This window comes from Lissotriton helveticus, chromosome 11, assembly GCF_964261635.1.
Source record: "Lissotriton helveticus chromosome 11, aLisHel1.1, whole genome shotgun sequence".
NCBI lineage: Eukaryota > Metazoa > Chordata > Amphibia > Caudata > Salamandridae > Lissotriton > Lissotriton helveticus.
Window position 1 is genome coordinate 1,017,002,476 of NC_136072.1, and position 14,250 is coordinate 1,017,016,725.

The 14,250-nt window shown below is 42.1% G+C and overlaps 1 protein-coding gene across 1 annotated transcript in view; it reads right to left on the minus strand.

Moving 5' to 3' along the window:
- The window catches only part of WSCD2 (WSC domain containing 2), a 1,121,035-nt gene that overhangs the window by 692,434 nt on the left and 414,351 nt on the right, over positions 1 to 14,250 (minus strand). Inside the window, exon 3 of the mRNA XM_078667416.1 lies at positions 7,576 to 8,601. Within this exon, the coding sequence (XP_078523542.1) occupies positions 7,576 to 7,966 (391 nt within the window). The 5' untranslated portion in view covers positions 7,967 to 8,601. The remainder of the gene's footprint in view (positions 1 to 7,575; positions 8,602 to 14,250) is intronic.

A 14,250-nucleotide genomic window follows, 5' to 3' on the forward strand; every position in this document is an offset into this window, starting at 1 on the left:
CGGAAAAATTGGCCGTTTGCGAATGCAAAAAACGTTTTTGGGATGCATCAAACTTTTGTGCACAATTCGCATTTTTTAGCATTTCTAAAAAATGCGAATGCATTTAAGGAATCGCATTTGTGCGATTCCTTAAATGCAATGCATCATTTTTTTTAAATTTGCGAATTTGAAAATTGGAAGTGCAAGGGGGCCTGCATTGAGGGGGTGATTGTTTTTGTGCAGGAAGGAAAACATTCCTGCTCAAAAACAATCACATGAGGTGTTTATCTCTTTCTGTGTGTGCTGCAGAATGCAGCACGCATAGGAAGAAGAAAAAACGAGGAGAAATAAAAGTATTTCCCCTCTTTGTACCTCCTTATGCCTCCCCTGGGGAGGTGTAGGATTCTGCACATTCCCAGGTTTACGAAACATTGTAAATCCTTGAATGTGGCTGAATCCATGGGTGTTGCATGGGAACACCCACAGCATTACCCATGGCACACCCATTTCAGGCAAAGTGCTGCTTGAGAGGGGGTCCTATTTACAAGGCCATGAAAAGCCACGCATGGTGGCTTTTCCGTGGCCTTGTTAATATGGAGCACTACACTGTGCCCCTGGAGCGTTAAAAAAAGTGATGCACCGGCGGCGCGAGGAGCTTGTAAATATACCTCTGTATTTTTAACTCTGTTGGCGTCTATTCAGACAGCCCAAGTCCATAATTTTCCTGTTATCCCCTTCTACAGTTCTCCTCATTAAGATTAGGTTGAGCTATGTGATTGGTGGATTATGCATTATTTTTATCCTCCATGACAGCAAAGTTTTGCAACACTTTTTATACCACACAGGCATCCGAAAGGGTTTTAATTTTTCTTCAGCATCTTATTGAATATATGTCAATAAATTATTGGAACTGAACTGAAGGCATACATTGTGGCAATTTTTAGAACATTTACATACTTGGGGCCAGATTTCCAAATGTTTTGCAGTGTGTTTGTGTCACAAAAGTGTTTTTGTTGGATTTAGATCCCAGCACAAAACTTGTTATGCGCTAGAAAGTTGCCTGAAAATAACGCTAAGCAGTGCAATGCACTGTTTTGCATTTTTCTCTGCCAGGAGTGTGGAACATGGCCATTTCCATGCACCCACCCATGCTTTTTGGTGCAAACCCCTATCTACTAACAGTAGTAGATTGTGGTTTGCACCAAAAATTAACACCACTTTGCCGTAGGAGTTAGAAAGGAAAAATGCTTTTATTTCTCCTAACATTTCTCACTTTACATGTGTGCTGCACTGTACAGCACACATCTGAAGTGGGAAAAGTTTTGAAGTTAAACTAAGCATAGTATTTTGTACTTAACGCACACACTTCCAGTACAAAACCTATAATACACTCATGCAGACGATTTTGTACTACAGCTCAAAGATGTGTGCTGGAGCTTGGCCACCTAATTAGGTAAAGAGCAGTATAATGAGATGTCTCATTGGTTATGCCACTTTCCTGCTCTCTTTGTCACACATTGCAGCGCAACAACTTTGGTTGCTGAGCTGCCTTGTGTGACAGTTTGGTCAATCTGGGCCATGGTGTTAAAACTCTTAGGCACCCATTCAGTTATGGAGAAGAATTAAATTCGGTACTATCTGATCTTCATGGCTTCAAAATAGTTCTCTCACACGTCAGGACCACGAGTTGGGAAGTAGGCACTCCTATTCTGAACTATGGATCTCTGTCAACCTGACGGGTCACTGATATTTTCTTGACTGGAGGTTAAGTCTCATGAGCATTTGCTTGCTTCCCTCTAAACGTAGAATAGGGTAGAACACATTAGGAGTGGTGGATTTTGGATTGGTGGGTGCATACTATTGACTTACTGTACTCTCCTTATATCTTCCTGTGGAATTAATGCTCAATACAGTCAGTAGAACAGTCCTCCAAAAGACCTAGCAGGGCCTAGGATCTAGTTCTTGAGGAAGATAGGGCAATGCTTAGCAAAAGACTGCTGCCATACCTGCGTACATCAGAAAGCTCATGGTCACAATCCCCTATTTCTTTGAAAAGGCAACAAAGCCCATCAATCTGCCCTCATAGTATATATCTTTCAAGCTCTGAGGCTTTCCCATTTCACCTCTCCCTTATGGAACCATGGAAGGTACGGAAACAGTGTCATTCACCTTGGAATCAGTTGCGGCATGAATACATATTTATGGTACTCTTCTTATGCGGTTGCAAATAATTGTTTGCAAATGCGTGGGTATATGTGCGAGCCCTTTTTGTGATACCAATGGTGCTGCTTGCAATTCCACAGGCTCTATTAATGTTCAAAGTGTTTCACACACTATGTCATCTCTTGCTCCATCCATTCACAGGCCACCATATATTGCAAATATGTTGCTTTGTGATAAATCCTAAAGTTCAGAGCCATCATGCCTCCTCCCTCCAATGGTAATTTGAGTGTTTCCAGTGCCATCCGTATTTTGTGGTGCCCTTTCTTTAGCAGTCACAGTAACTAATCTATAAAAAAGCATGATTCAGCACCCACCCGTTGTCATTTTTTGTAATGGTATGCAGGTTAATTACAAGTATGGAAATTAAGCATTACTTTAAACATATGATGTAGGAATAGTGTTTAACATATACAGTTGCTTTTTAACACTTCAGCATTTTCTGTTTTTTTCCAAATATTCCTTCGTGTTTGTTTCTGGACGATAAATGATCTGCACCTACATGGGACGGAAATTGTGCATGCTATGATCAATTTAATTTTGATCACAATAAAGATAATGTAGGAGAATTGGTATGCAAAGTGCACTTTGGCCACCATTCGCTGGTAAATTTTGTTAAAAATTTGATGACCATGGAAGTGATGCACAATGACTAAGTAAAAAAATATTTTTGTGATAACGTTTGCTCCACTTCTATGCAACGTTCCTTGTTTTTCACCATAATGCGCTAATAATTTGATATAGTGATTTAATGTAGTCATATTTTGTAGGGTTTATGTACTGTCAAAGCAATGTCAATGTTTTTGGTATCATCATTTTAAAGTTTGTATATATTATCTGTGTTTTGTAGCCCTGAAGAAGTCTTATTGGTTAGAAACACATTGCCTACTACAAAATAAAAGTAGACTTTGTTTAATAAAAAATTAGATCACGAATAAAGAAATCAAGTTTTAAAGAAATAGTTCTCCTCAAGTCTGTGCATCATATGGTTAAAGTAATGCTTACATGTCTTACTTTAAATTAACCTGTATAACATTCTAAAAAATGACAAAGAGGGGGTGCTAAATCATTCTTTTATATTGTTGATGGAGCTTCTTCAGCGTGGAAGATTTAAGATGACTGGTCTTCGAGATTCGTGCACCACTGTATTCTTAGCTTAACCAGCACCCACTATGGTGATAAGTGCAATATTCTTTTGCCTCAGCCACTCGTAGTAAATCACTTGTTGTGTTTGGGCACATGGGCAATATCACTAGGGTGAGCATAACTAACATGGACTGTGATGATAATTGTGAAGCGATGCCAGGAGACTTGTTCTCAAAGGGGGGACCCAGTGCAAAAATAGACCCACTATCTACCTCCCAAAGTGTGGGTTTAAAAGACAAGTTTATCAGCTTAGAAAGATTAAAAAAGCAGGAACTCGCTAACTGGTGGGATGGTGCCACCCTCAAAAAATACATTGAGAAAAAGAAAATACCAAGGGTCCTATAATTTATATTTTTCCAAAATTTGAAGATTTGGAAATTGACTTATTAGAAGAGTGGGAAGAGGATCTATTCGAGGCCTCCCACAAGATGATGGGTATTTTAGTGGTCAATTCTGAAGAAATTTTAAAAACTGATAGAAGAAATATTGAAATTGTAAAAAGAAATTAATGAGACTAATCTACACAAAGCCATAAAGAAAAACCATGAGATTCTAAAGAAAGAACTGACTGTCAGAAATATTTAAAAGTTAAGAAACGGGAAAAGTTCAATGAAATGATGGAGACTATCAAAGGGGAAGAATTCTCACCTCTACAAGGAAGTATGGTGATACTACAGTAAGCTCAGGAATGAGTCTCATAAACAGCACAACAGATGCAAGCATCTCCTCGAGTAGTGCCTCATTGTCATCAATGGATATTTACCCAGGCGAAGGTTCAAGCAGAGAGGAGATTAATTAATCCTCTGCGTTTTTTTTTAAAGAGGTACAAAAGTACAGGCTGGGGAACAGAAAAAGAGTTTAAAAGGGCAGGGGGGAAATAAATTGGAGGGGAGGCAAGAAACTCAAAGTCAGGTGTACAAACAAGGCTACAGGCCAAAACAACACGGGTGAAGGAATAATGCTAGTGGGACAATCTGTTGGAGACACAACATGTAATAAGGCATCCAACGAATTGAGAATTGTTAGTTTGTCCTGTAGGACTCTTTCTGAACATGCAATGCTTGTTCTCAGTAAAGGATTAAACATCTGCCCCAGTGAAAAATGTAATGTTATTGATGTACATATAGACTTATAAATGATTGCAAGAAAGCTTAAATTAAAAAAGCATTTCAATGAGCATCCTCACAGGCCTTGTATGGCATCTTATACCTCAAATGTCTCCACATTTTTTATTGCAGACTTTAGTGACAAAAATCCCATATTTTTTTAAACGGATGCAACAATTTTGGGGATTTAATGCAACTAGCAAGTGACCTTTAGTGCGGGAGGATATATATATATATAAATAATCTCTTCTGATATTAAGGCAAAGACTAAGGCTTAATTGAGACTGGCAAAGCGATATTTCATGGGGGTATTGTCTGCCAGATCAGAAGTGACCTTCTGTTTTTCTAACCTGAAATTACCACTGTGCAATAATGGAACACAGTTTTTCTTAGTTTGGATCTAGTAACACCAAAGGACCCTGTGGGCAGGGGCTGCAAGCAGAGTCAGTAGGAAGATATTGAGCCCAGTCCTCACCAACCCCCTTCCATCATCATACGTGGGGTAATAAAACCACCTAAGGTAACAAGAATCACGATTGTCCCTGATGTCGTCCTGAACCCCAGCCCTTCCGCTCCCTCACTAAGATTTACCACTGGCTCAGCATGTTTTGGCCCTAGAATCGGGGACAACTATGGGAAAAATAGCCTAATTTTTTTGCGACCCATTGCCTTTCCCCATTCTGGGGGCCAAAGTCCTGATGTTGAGAATTAGGTCTAGAGATTACATCTCAAATTAGACAGAAAGACTTCTAATTTTTTCATATTCCCCTACCACATTGTATCAAAGTGTATTCGGTTCTACATGACAAACAAAAGCAACAACATGACCTAGCTCCCAGGGTGGGTGTCAACAGAACAAACAATATCATACATAACAAACACCCATCATGTAAAACACTTAAAATAGCAATTGCAGAATTATAAACAGACACATTTACAAAAATGAAATAATGTCAAACTAAGGTGCTATAAATCAAGATCAATTTAAAAAATAATAAAAACTAGTGATTTAAAGGTTTTAAGTCTTTGCAACGTGCACAGTTTTTAAACTTTGCCAGGCTTCATCGATAAAACATGAGAGCTTTGATTTTTCATTCTGAGATGATCTTTACCACAGCTTTAAACCAACATTTCTTACCACCTTAAATCAAACAAGTTTGGTGTGGTAGAGCATACTGACACGTCACTTAGGTGGGTGCATTCACACACTGGAACAACTGGTAAGTATTTGCACAGCAGTAAAAAAACTAACTTTGAAAAAACTCTGACCCGCTTATAATGAGGGACAACATTTACTAAGAACGAGGTACAATTTAAAACAATGGCATTGATCATATTGAATATGTTACTGTTATTGTTAATTGATTTTTATATAGCGCTAATCACTGGCAGGTCTCTAAGCGCTTGAGAGAGATTTGCCAGAGGTCGTCAACGGGTGCATGGCCGCTTAGTCGGCCAAGTAAGCTGTGTCTAAGGCCTCCTTGAACAGAAGAGTCTTAAGCTATTTTCTAAATTGGAGGAGTACCGGTTCCTTGCGCAGGTAATCGGGCAGTCAGTTCCAAAGTTGTTGGAGCAAGTTGGAGAATGCGCGACCCCCGTTTGATGCAGTATTGTATTTTGGAATGGCCAGGCGCCAGGTCTGGGAAGACAGTAGTGTACGGCCCGGAACATAGTCCTTCAGGCGATCTTTAATATAGGCCGGGGCTTTGCCGTGGATTGCTTGATGGGCGATACAAAGGCTCTTAAATTTAGCTCTCTGTTTGATTGGAAGCCAGAGCAATTTGAGCAGCAGAGGGGAGGCGTGGGGCCATGGCTGCGTCGTTCAGCACCACCTGTAGTTTATTAGTCAACTTCTGAGGGAGGCCTATATATAGGGCATTGCCGTAATCCAATTTGGAGACAATTGTAGCTGATACGATCATTAGCAACGAGGCAGTTGATAGGATGGGGACAAGTTTCGATAGCTGTCTAATAAGCCTTATGGAGGTTCTGACCACTGCGGTGAGTTGGTTGGCCATGGAGAGCTTTGAATACATTTTTATACCAAGGCTTTTTATGGCATGTACTGGTATTTGTGGTATAGTTATTTTAGGTTCCTGGTGCTGTACTATGATTTGGGCACTTTATCCTCCTCTTTAAACAAGCACATCATTTTTCTTGTAGTACAAAGAGAAGTAGGTCTTCCTCTGGCAAACCATGTCAGCCACCTAATAAAAAATATGTAGTATCTGAAACAGTCATTTATCTGTTTTCTGTTGTTATATTGATCATGCAAATATTACAGAACCACAGTGATGTTAGTTATTGTGATATCATCAGGGTTAAGAAGTTCGGTCAAAGGAAATGAGATGTCGCCTCACTGAGGTACAAGAGTATGATGCCATTTCTGTAGCCCTCGGCATTTTTGCAAATCGACCTCCATGTGAACCAAACTTGTTCAAAGAGTCGGCCTTTCCCAGTGATTACTGAGTATTTGAGTTTGTATGTTGAAGTTTATAGCTTGTTCCTCTAGCCCTTTTTGAAAATGTAATTGTTTTTAATTATTGAGTGATGATCATATTGGCATTATTTTACTTAACCTCAATAAATGTATTCATTTGTATTCATTTGTTTTACTCCAACCATGGGCAATGGGGTCATCCCAGTTTCAGCTTTTTGTCAACATAACTTTGAATTTTGTAGTACTGGAGCTAGTGATGTTTTTGCCATTTTCTTTTCAGGCATACCGGGAGAAGAAATGCATACTGTCAAGAATGTACATCATTCACAGCCCTTTGAAGAATATAGAGGACACTTTGGGAAGCCTGTCTTCCTTTTAAGACATGAGGTCATGATATTCAGGAGAAAATATTACTCTTTATTGATCCTGAATCTAAAGGGGCTATCTAGTGAAAGATGTCACAATATGTCTCAAAACCCAAGTTGATATCATTCAACAAAGCAAAACTCTAGAATGCCTATTGTTTGGGATATGGTGACTAGGTGAATGTAACTTTTCTTCTCTTCACTGGATGCCCTCTTTAACATTTTTACAAAATTATCTGCCAAGAGGTTTGTATTCATTCGTGCATAATAAATGTGTATCCTGTAATAAACATATTTATACCAATGGAAATGGTCTTACCTCTTTCCTCCTCTTGTTCGCGAGTGCTTCGTCCTTTGAGTGCTCTGCTCCAGGCACCGCCATAGTCGCTGACTTTGCTTCTTTCTGGCATATCCTTTTGAGGACCCTTAAACCAAGGTCCATACCTCCTTGGGAAACCTGGAGACGCAGGGTTATCTTTAAAGACTCTTCCAAGTTGAAGAGCTGTGGCTTCACTGGTACCATCCAGAAGGTTTTGGTTATTTTCAGATACAATAAGCTCCCCTTTAAAACCTGAGTGGAGGAAGACCAGACTTCCAGCTGTCAAATACAGGACTATAAATGTGAAAAAGCGAATTGGTTTCCTTCTAAAGTAACGTTGAAACTTTACGATTAGTTTGGCCATATCGTATTCATAACCTGGCGTTTCCATGCAAAAGCTTACGTGAAAACGTTATTACTTGATAGTTTTTACTGGTCAAGCATGGGTCGGCACCATCATAGGCTACGCTAACAAAGAACTTGGGATGTAATGATAGGCACACTTTTGCACTAAAGCAATTCATAAAATATTTCTTTGGAAGAAAATCCAGAAAAATTGTTTACCAGAGGGTCAGCCGTGCTGATTTTTTTTGTATGAAAATATGTTTGGTTAAAATTTCTTTTTCTTTTTGCTAACAGTTATTTTTCAAAGCATTAGTTTCTGCTGGAGAAAAAAGGAGGTTTAAAATGCGAAAACGCTTCGGCTATTATTTCCCATGTTATTCTTCCTCTATAAAAATGTGTTGCAAGAACGTCGGAAACGTCATCGATGGAGCGGCCATGTTACGTAAATGAAGTGTTTCCCTGTTGCGTAGAAGCAAATCAGCTGACGCAATCTCCTCTCCCTTGTTCAGATAACACCTCCGCAGCAGACCCTTTTGCAAGCATTTTTTCAGTTGAACCGATGGTGCATCCTTTTCAAGGAGGGAGAATGATCTCGGGATGGCTCTTGCTTATTATTTGCTGACTGGAGCTCTCTGGTAAATAAATCACCATTCATTTTAGCCCAGAACAGAAGCGCTGCGCCTGCAAGTCAAACAGTAAACAAGGCATTAGCTTTGTGCTTGGTAGCACTTTGTGCAGGTGGGACCAGCATTAGCTTAGCACCTTAACAATCAATGAGGCATGCAGTTCAATACAGACCACATTTTCCTTGCATTTGTCTCATCAACTCATTATTTAGTCTTTGTTTAGGAGATCCAGCTGGCAATACATCAGTGGTAATGCATAGGTAACTGTGTGCATCCATATGCTAAATTGCATTTTATGCTATATCCAGTATTCTATGAATAATTCACAGCATGGATGCACTTGTGAGGAGCGTTCAACATATTTTATAATAAACTTTATTCAAAACGAATACAGCAAAATTTAAAAAGCAAAATAAATATTGAATTGTGAATTAAATGTAGCATGCCTTTTCCAAAGTGATCCTGTTAGAAATGGGGGTCTCTAGTTGGCAGTGGCTTGGACCCTGTCCTAGTAAGGACCCTTCATTCTAGTCAGGGTAAGGTAGTTACACACCCAAGATGACCTCTGCTCACCCCTTTTCTAACGTGGCACGAGCAGTCAGGCTAATCATAGAGGCAATGTGTAAAGTATTTGTACATAACACACACAGTAACACAGTGAAAACACTTTAAAAGGACACCACACCAATTTAGCAAAATAAACAATCTTTATCTGAACCAAACAAGACCAAAACGACAAAAATCCAACATACATCACTCAAAATATCACTTTTCAAATGTTTAAGCCATTCTGTCTATAGAACTCGATGGGTGTGGTGATTTTACACAAAGTACCTTTGATGTGTCAAAATCTAAGACAAAAACAGCCACAAAGGAGGAAAGTGTTGGAAAACAGAGTGATGCGTTGGTTCTGGAGTCCATGTGGAATGGATGTGTCAGTTCTAGCAGGAGAAGTATTGCGTCGATTCTGGACTAGGGGGAGAATCGATGTGTCGAGTTTCGAAGGGGACTCCTTTCCATGGGCGATGCGTTGGAAACTTTGGTGCACAGGTGCGATGTGTGTAAGTACAGACGTGCTGGAAGTGGATGCGGCAAACAGGTCCTGTGTCGATTCTTTCAGATGTGGACCGGTGATGCATTGATTCTGTCAGCTGCACAGTAGGGCCTGCATTGGAGTCAGCGCAGTGGTCTCAGACGTCGTGGACACTGTGCGCTGGACTTGGGCTGCAGCAGTTCTTATGGCCACAGGCATAATGATGTGTGATTTCTTCAGCTGCAAGGCGGCGGTGTATGGAAACATCTTCCCCAACGGCGGTGCTACGTCCAAAAAACAGGCGCTGAACAATGGGTTGCATTGATTTTGAAGTCTTTCTCAGCAGGAACCACCTGCAAGGGCACTGTATTGGAACTGGCACCACATGGCAGGTCAGAACTCCCAGCAGTGGAGTTCAGGGATGCCGCAGGTGAAGTCTTTGATCGCCCTGAGACTTCCAGCAGGAGGTAAGCACACACACGCTCTTGGAGAACCTTGGTAAAGCAGGATCCAAAAGCAAAGTCCAATTCTTTCACTACCCACAGACAGAAGCTGCAACTGCAGGACAACCCAGCAAAGCAATACACAGCAAAGCGGCAATACTCCTGACAGTTCTTCAGCTCTTCTTCTTGGCAGTCCTCAATCCAGAAGTGTTCTAAAACTGTGGGGTTACAGGTCCAATACTTATACCCCTTTTGGCCTTTGAAGTAGGAAGACTTCAAAGGAAAGTTTTTGTTGTCCACAAGATACTGCCTTGGCTCCAGGCACACTACAGGGGGACAGAAACAGTACTGTGAGATGTTAGGCACAGCCGCTGTTCATGTGCCAGTGACAACTCCTCCCACCACTGTAGCTCAGGAAGGCACATCAGCCTGGTGTTGGGAAATTAGGATATGCAGGGCACAATTCAGCTCCCTTTGTGTGACTGTCTAGATTAAATGCAGAAACAACCCAACTGTCAGTCTAAACCAGACATTGATTCCACAGGTAGGGAGAGGCACATGACCGTAAAGCCAGAAAATGCCCACTTTCTAAAAGTGGCATTTACGAACACACAATTTGAAAAACCACCGTTCCTAAAAGATCGGCTTTTAAATTCTCAGCTCAGAGCCTGAACTCCAAGTCTCTAGCTTTTTCCAACTGAAGTTACACTTGTAAAATGTTACAATCAGCCCCATGATAACCTATGGGCAGCTAGTCAATGCAATAGTGAAAAACGAAATTGGCAGAATTTCACTATCAGGACATGTACAACACCCCATTACATGTCCTACCTTTCACATACACTGCATCCTGCCAATGGAGATACTTTGGGCCTGCCTTAGGGGTGCTTTACATGGAGCAAATGGGAAGGTTTGGGCCTGGCCTGTCGACTTGCCAGGTCGACATGGCCGTTTAAAACTGCACTTACAGACACTGCAATAGCAGGCCTTAGGCAAGTGTACAGGGTTCCTCATGTGGGTGACACAGCCAGTGCTGCAGGCCCACTAGTACATATTATTTACAGGCCCCGGGCACACACAGTGCACTTTACTAGTGATTTACCAGCAAATCAAATATGCCAATCATGGATAACCAATCATAATCATGGTAAAGTGACTATAGTACACAAACCAGCAAAAATTAAATCCAGCACACCATAAAAATATAGGAGGTTAGGTAAAAAGACAGGGGAAACCATGCCAAGGATGCCAGGTCTCAATGATCCCATTGGTAAACTACTACAAATGCAACTTTGCATTGGTGAGTTGACACATGGAAAACCTAACTTTCTCTTTGTAAGTAGCACTGATCCCACCACCTGGTGAGTTTACAACCTGTACTTGGACTTATACTAATCAAAAGAATATTCAATCATCCATTGGAAGAATTTGATGTTTTAGTGTGCTTTACCATACTTAGATCAAGTAAGTTATTTAAGGCCTGAAATGAAACTGCTTGTGTGATCGGATTGTACCGGATTGAAGTCTTGTTCTGAAATGCAAATGAAGGGTGCATGACAGAGCCATACCTCTCCACATTGTCAGTTACTAGCCATTGGTAAGTTACCTAAACCCAATATAGGGTGGTAGCCCATGCATAAAGTGTATGTTGGCCCCATGGAAGAGGTCCTACTGAGTGAATGGTGACAGCATGACAACAGACAGTGGTCCAGTAACCTCTGCATGCCCTACATGTTATTTCCTTCTCTAAGGATTGCTTTATAAATATAGACATGTAGGGAATGCAAATATAGAGATGTTGGTCTGATGAAGTCTCCATCCCTAAATTAGGAGGTTGCATTAATATTCATGAGACAGGAAACATTGCAATCTCCTGTGAATGTTTATTTTATAATTAGACTGACTAGTACATCAATGATATCATGAATTAAAGGGCAAGTTGCAAACCTTCCATTTTGTAAAAAAAACCACCCACTGGTTTGGAACCAGGCTTTGGTATAAAAGTCCCCTAGGGCTCAAGACAGAAGAAAATCTAAATCTATTTTGCAAATATGAGACAATGCCCTGTTTTTCACGGGAACCCCCAATATTTTCTGACTTTCACTGCAGTTTTTGTCTCTGCATACTGGAGAATTGAGGTCCTCTGCCCATTGTTTGTGCTCTGACCCCTAAAACGTGTACATGTTGCCTAATCTCCAACTGCCATAATTAGCTCTACGCAAGGCCATATTAAGTGCTGGAGAAACTACACCCATGGCATGGAAAGGTGTTCAGAGGGCCATGGGCCATGTAGGAGCTACTGGGCCCAACGGTGGGGTTTAAAGCATTTTTCTCCTGATGGTTCAGGGCCTGACTTACTATGGATCCTGAGAAACTGTGCCAAGTTTCCTTTCAGCACTAGACTCTCAGGGGTAGTGTGGATAGAGCAGTCCAAAGGTTCTCGGGGGAGGTAAATACAGAGGGGATGAAAATATGTTCAATAGGAACAATAAAAGATTGACCGGTCGAGTACTTTCTACCCAGGGGCAGGTAGTGTTGGATGTCCCTGGGTGATGTCCCCCACCCAGCATGGAAACTGGCAGGCCTTAGCTTCCAGCACTGGTCTCAGGCAGAAGCCTTGCAGAGCTTCCCTTCCTCACTCAGCCCATATTGCTGCTTGACAGTAGACAATTTTGGGGGCCTTAAGCTCCCCTTCTTAAAGTCCATTTCCAGATACCAAATGTTATTTCGGGTCTGAGTCATTCAAGTTTGTGATGAGGCTTGCTTCCAAGTGCCCTCTCCTCTGCCCTGCCCTTCCACCAGAAAGCAGTTTGTCACAGCAGGAGATACTCAAGTCGGATAGCCACACAACAGAGGCCATGGGAGTGATTAGAGGTTCACTCCTGGATGTCATCCATAGTGATATGTGCATCAAAAGATTATAGCAACACAAAAAGATGATGGATGGACTGCTGAACATTGTCAAGCATTCGCCCCCAGTAACAGATCTGGGTTAAATCCATTGTTGTTTGCTCATCATAGAAACCACTGCAATGGAGCACACACCGCTAGCCCCTCCTCCGGATCGCCCCTCGGGATTCTGGTACTTGTAGTTCAATAGTGGATCACCCAGGTGGGTGCAAGTCGGTACTTGTTGGACTGATGAATCTCTAGACCCCATACATGTCCCGGGTTTTTGGGTATCGCCCGAGACATGGCTCGGGTTTCGGGATAACTTCCCTCATCAGTAGAGAAATGGTTAGGGGTGGAGGAGAAGGCCGCCAAACAACCGTCAATGGCCTCGATGCCCGAACCGGCACGCATGGCAGCATCCAGGAGCCCGTCGGCTCAAAGCTCAAGGGAGCCAATTAATAGAAAGCACTGCAATGGAGTGCACACCGCTAGCCCCTCCTCCGGATCGCCCCTCGGGATTCTGGTACTTGTAGTTCAATAGTGGATCACCCAGGTGGGTGCAAGTCGGTACTTGTTGGACTGATGAATCTCTAGACCCGATACATGTCCCGGGTTTTTGGGTATCGCCCGAGACATGGCTCGGGTTTTGGGATAACTTCCCTCATCAGTAGAGAAATGGTTAGGGCTGGAGGAGAAGGCCTCCAAACAACCGTCAATGGCCTCGATGCCCGAACCGGCACGCAGGGCAGCATCCAGGAGCCCGTCGGCTCAAAGCTCAAGGGAGCCAATTAATAGAAACCACTGCAATGGAGCGCACATCGCTAGCCCCTCCTCCGGATCGCCCCTCGGGATTCTGGTACTTGTAGTTCAATAGTGGATCACCCAGGTGGGTGCAAGTCGGTACTTGTTGGACTGATGAATCTCTAGACCCGATACATGTCCCGGGTTTTTGGGTATCGCCCGAGACATGGCTCGGGTTTCGGGATAACTTCCCTCATCAGTAGAGAAATGGTTAGGGGTGGAGGAGAAGGCTAGCGGTGTGCGCTCCATTGCAGTGGTTTCTATTGTTTGCTCATCATGCCACTCCAGTTTGGATTCAGCCATATGCAAATCAGTCTTTACCCTGCTCCCCATTTGAACAGTTCAAACGGAACTGTCAGGCCAGTTCCTCCCTGGACCGGAAAATAAGCACCCTGGGAACGGTTTCATTGTATAACCTGTCATGAGTCAGGCTAGCTTAAATCTAGTGGCACAGCGAGCACGGGACCCGCGTCTGGACAAACCCGTTCCACTTAGGGCTTCTATATCAACACAAAAAGATGATGAATGGAATGCT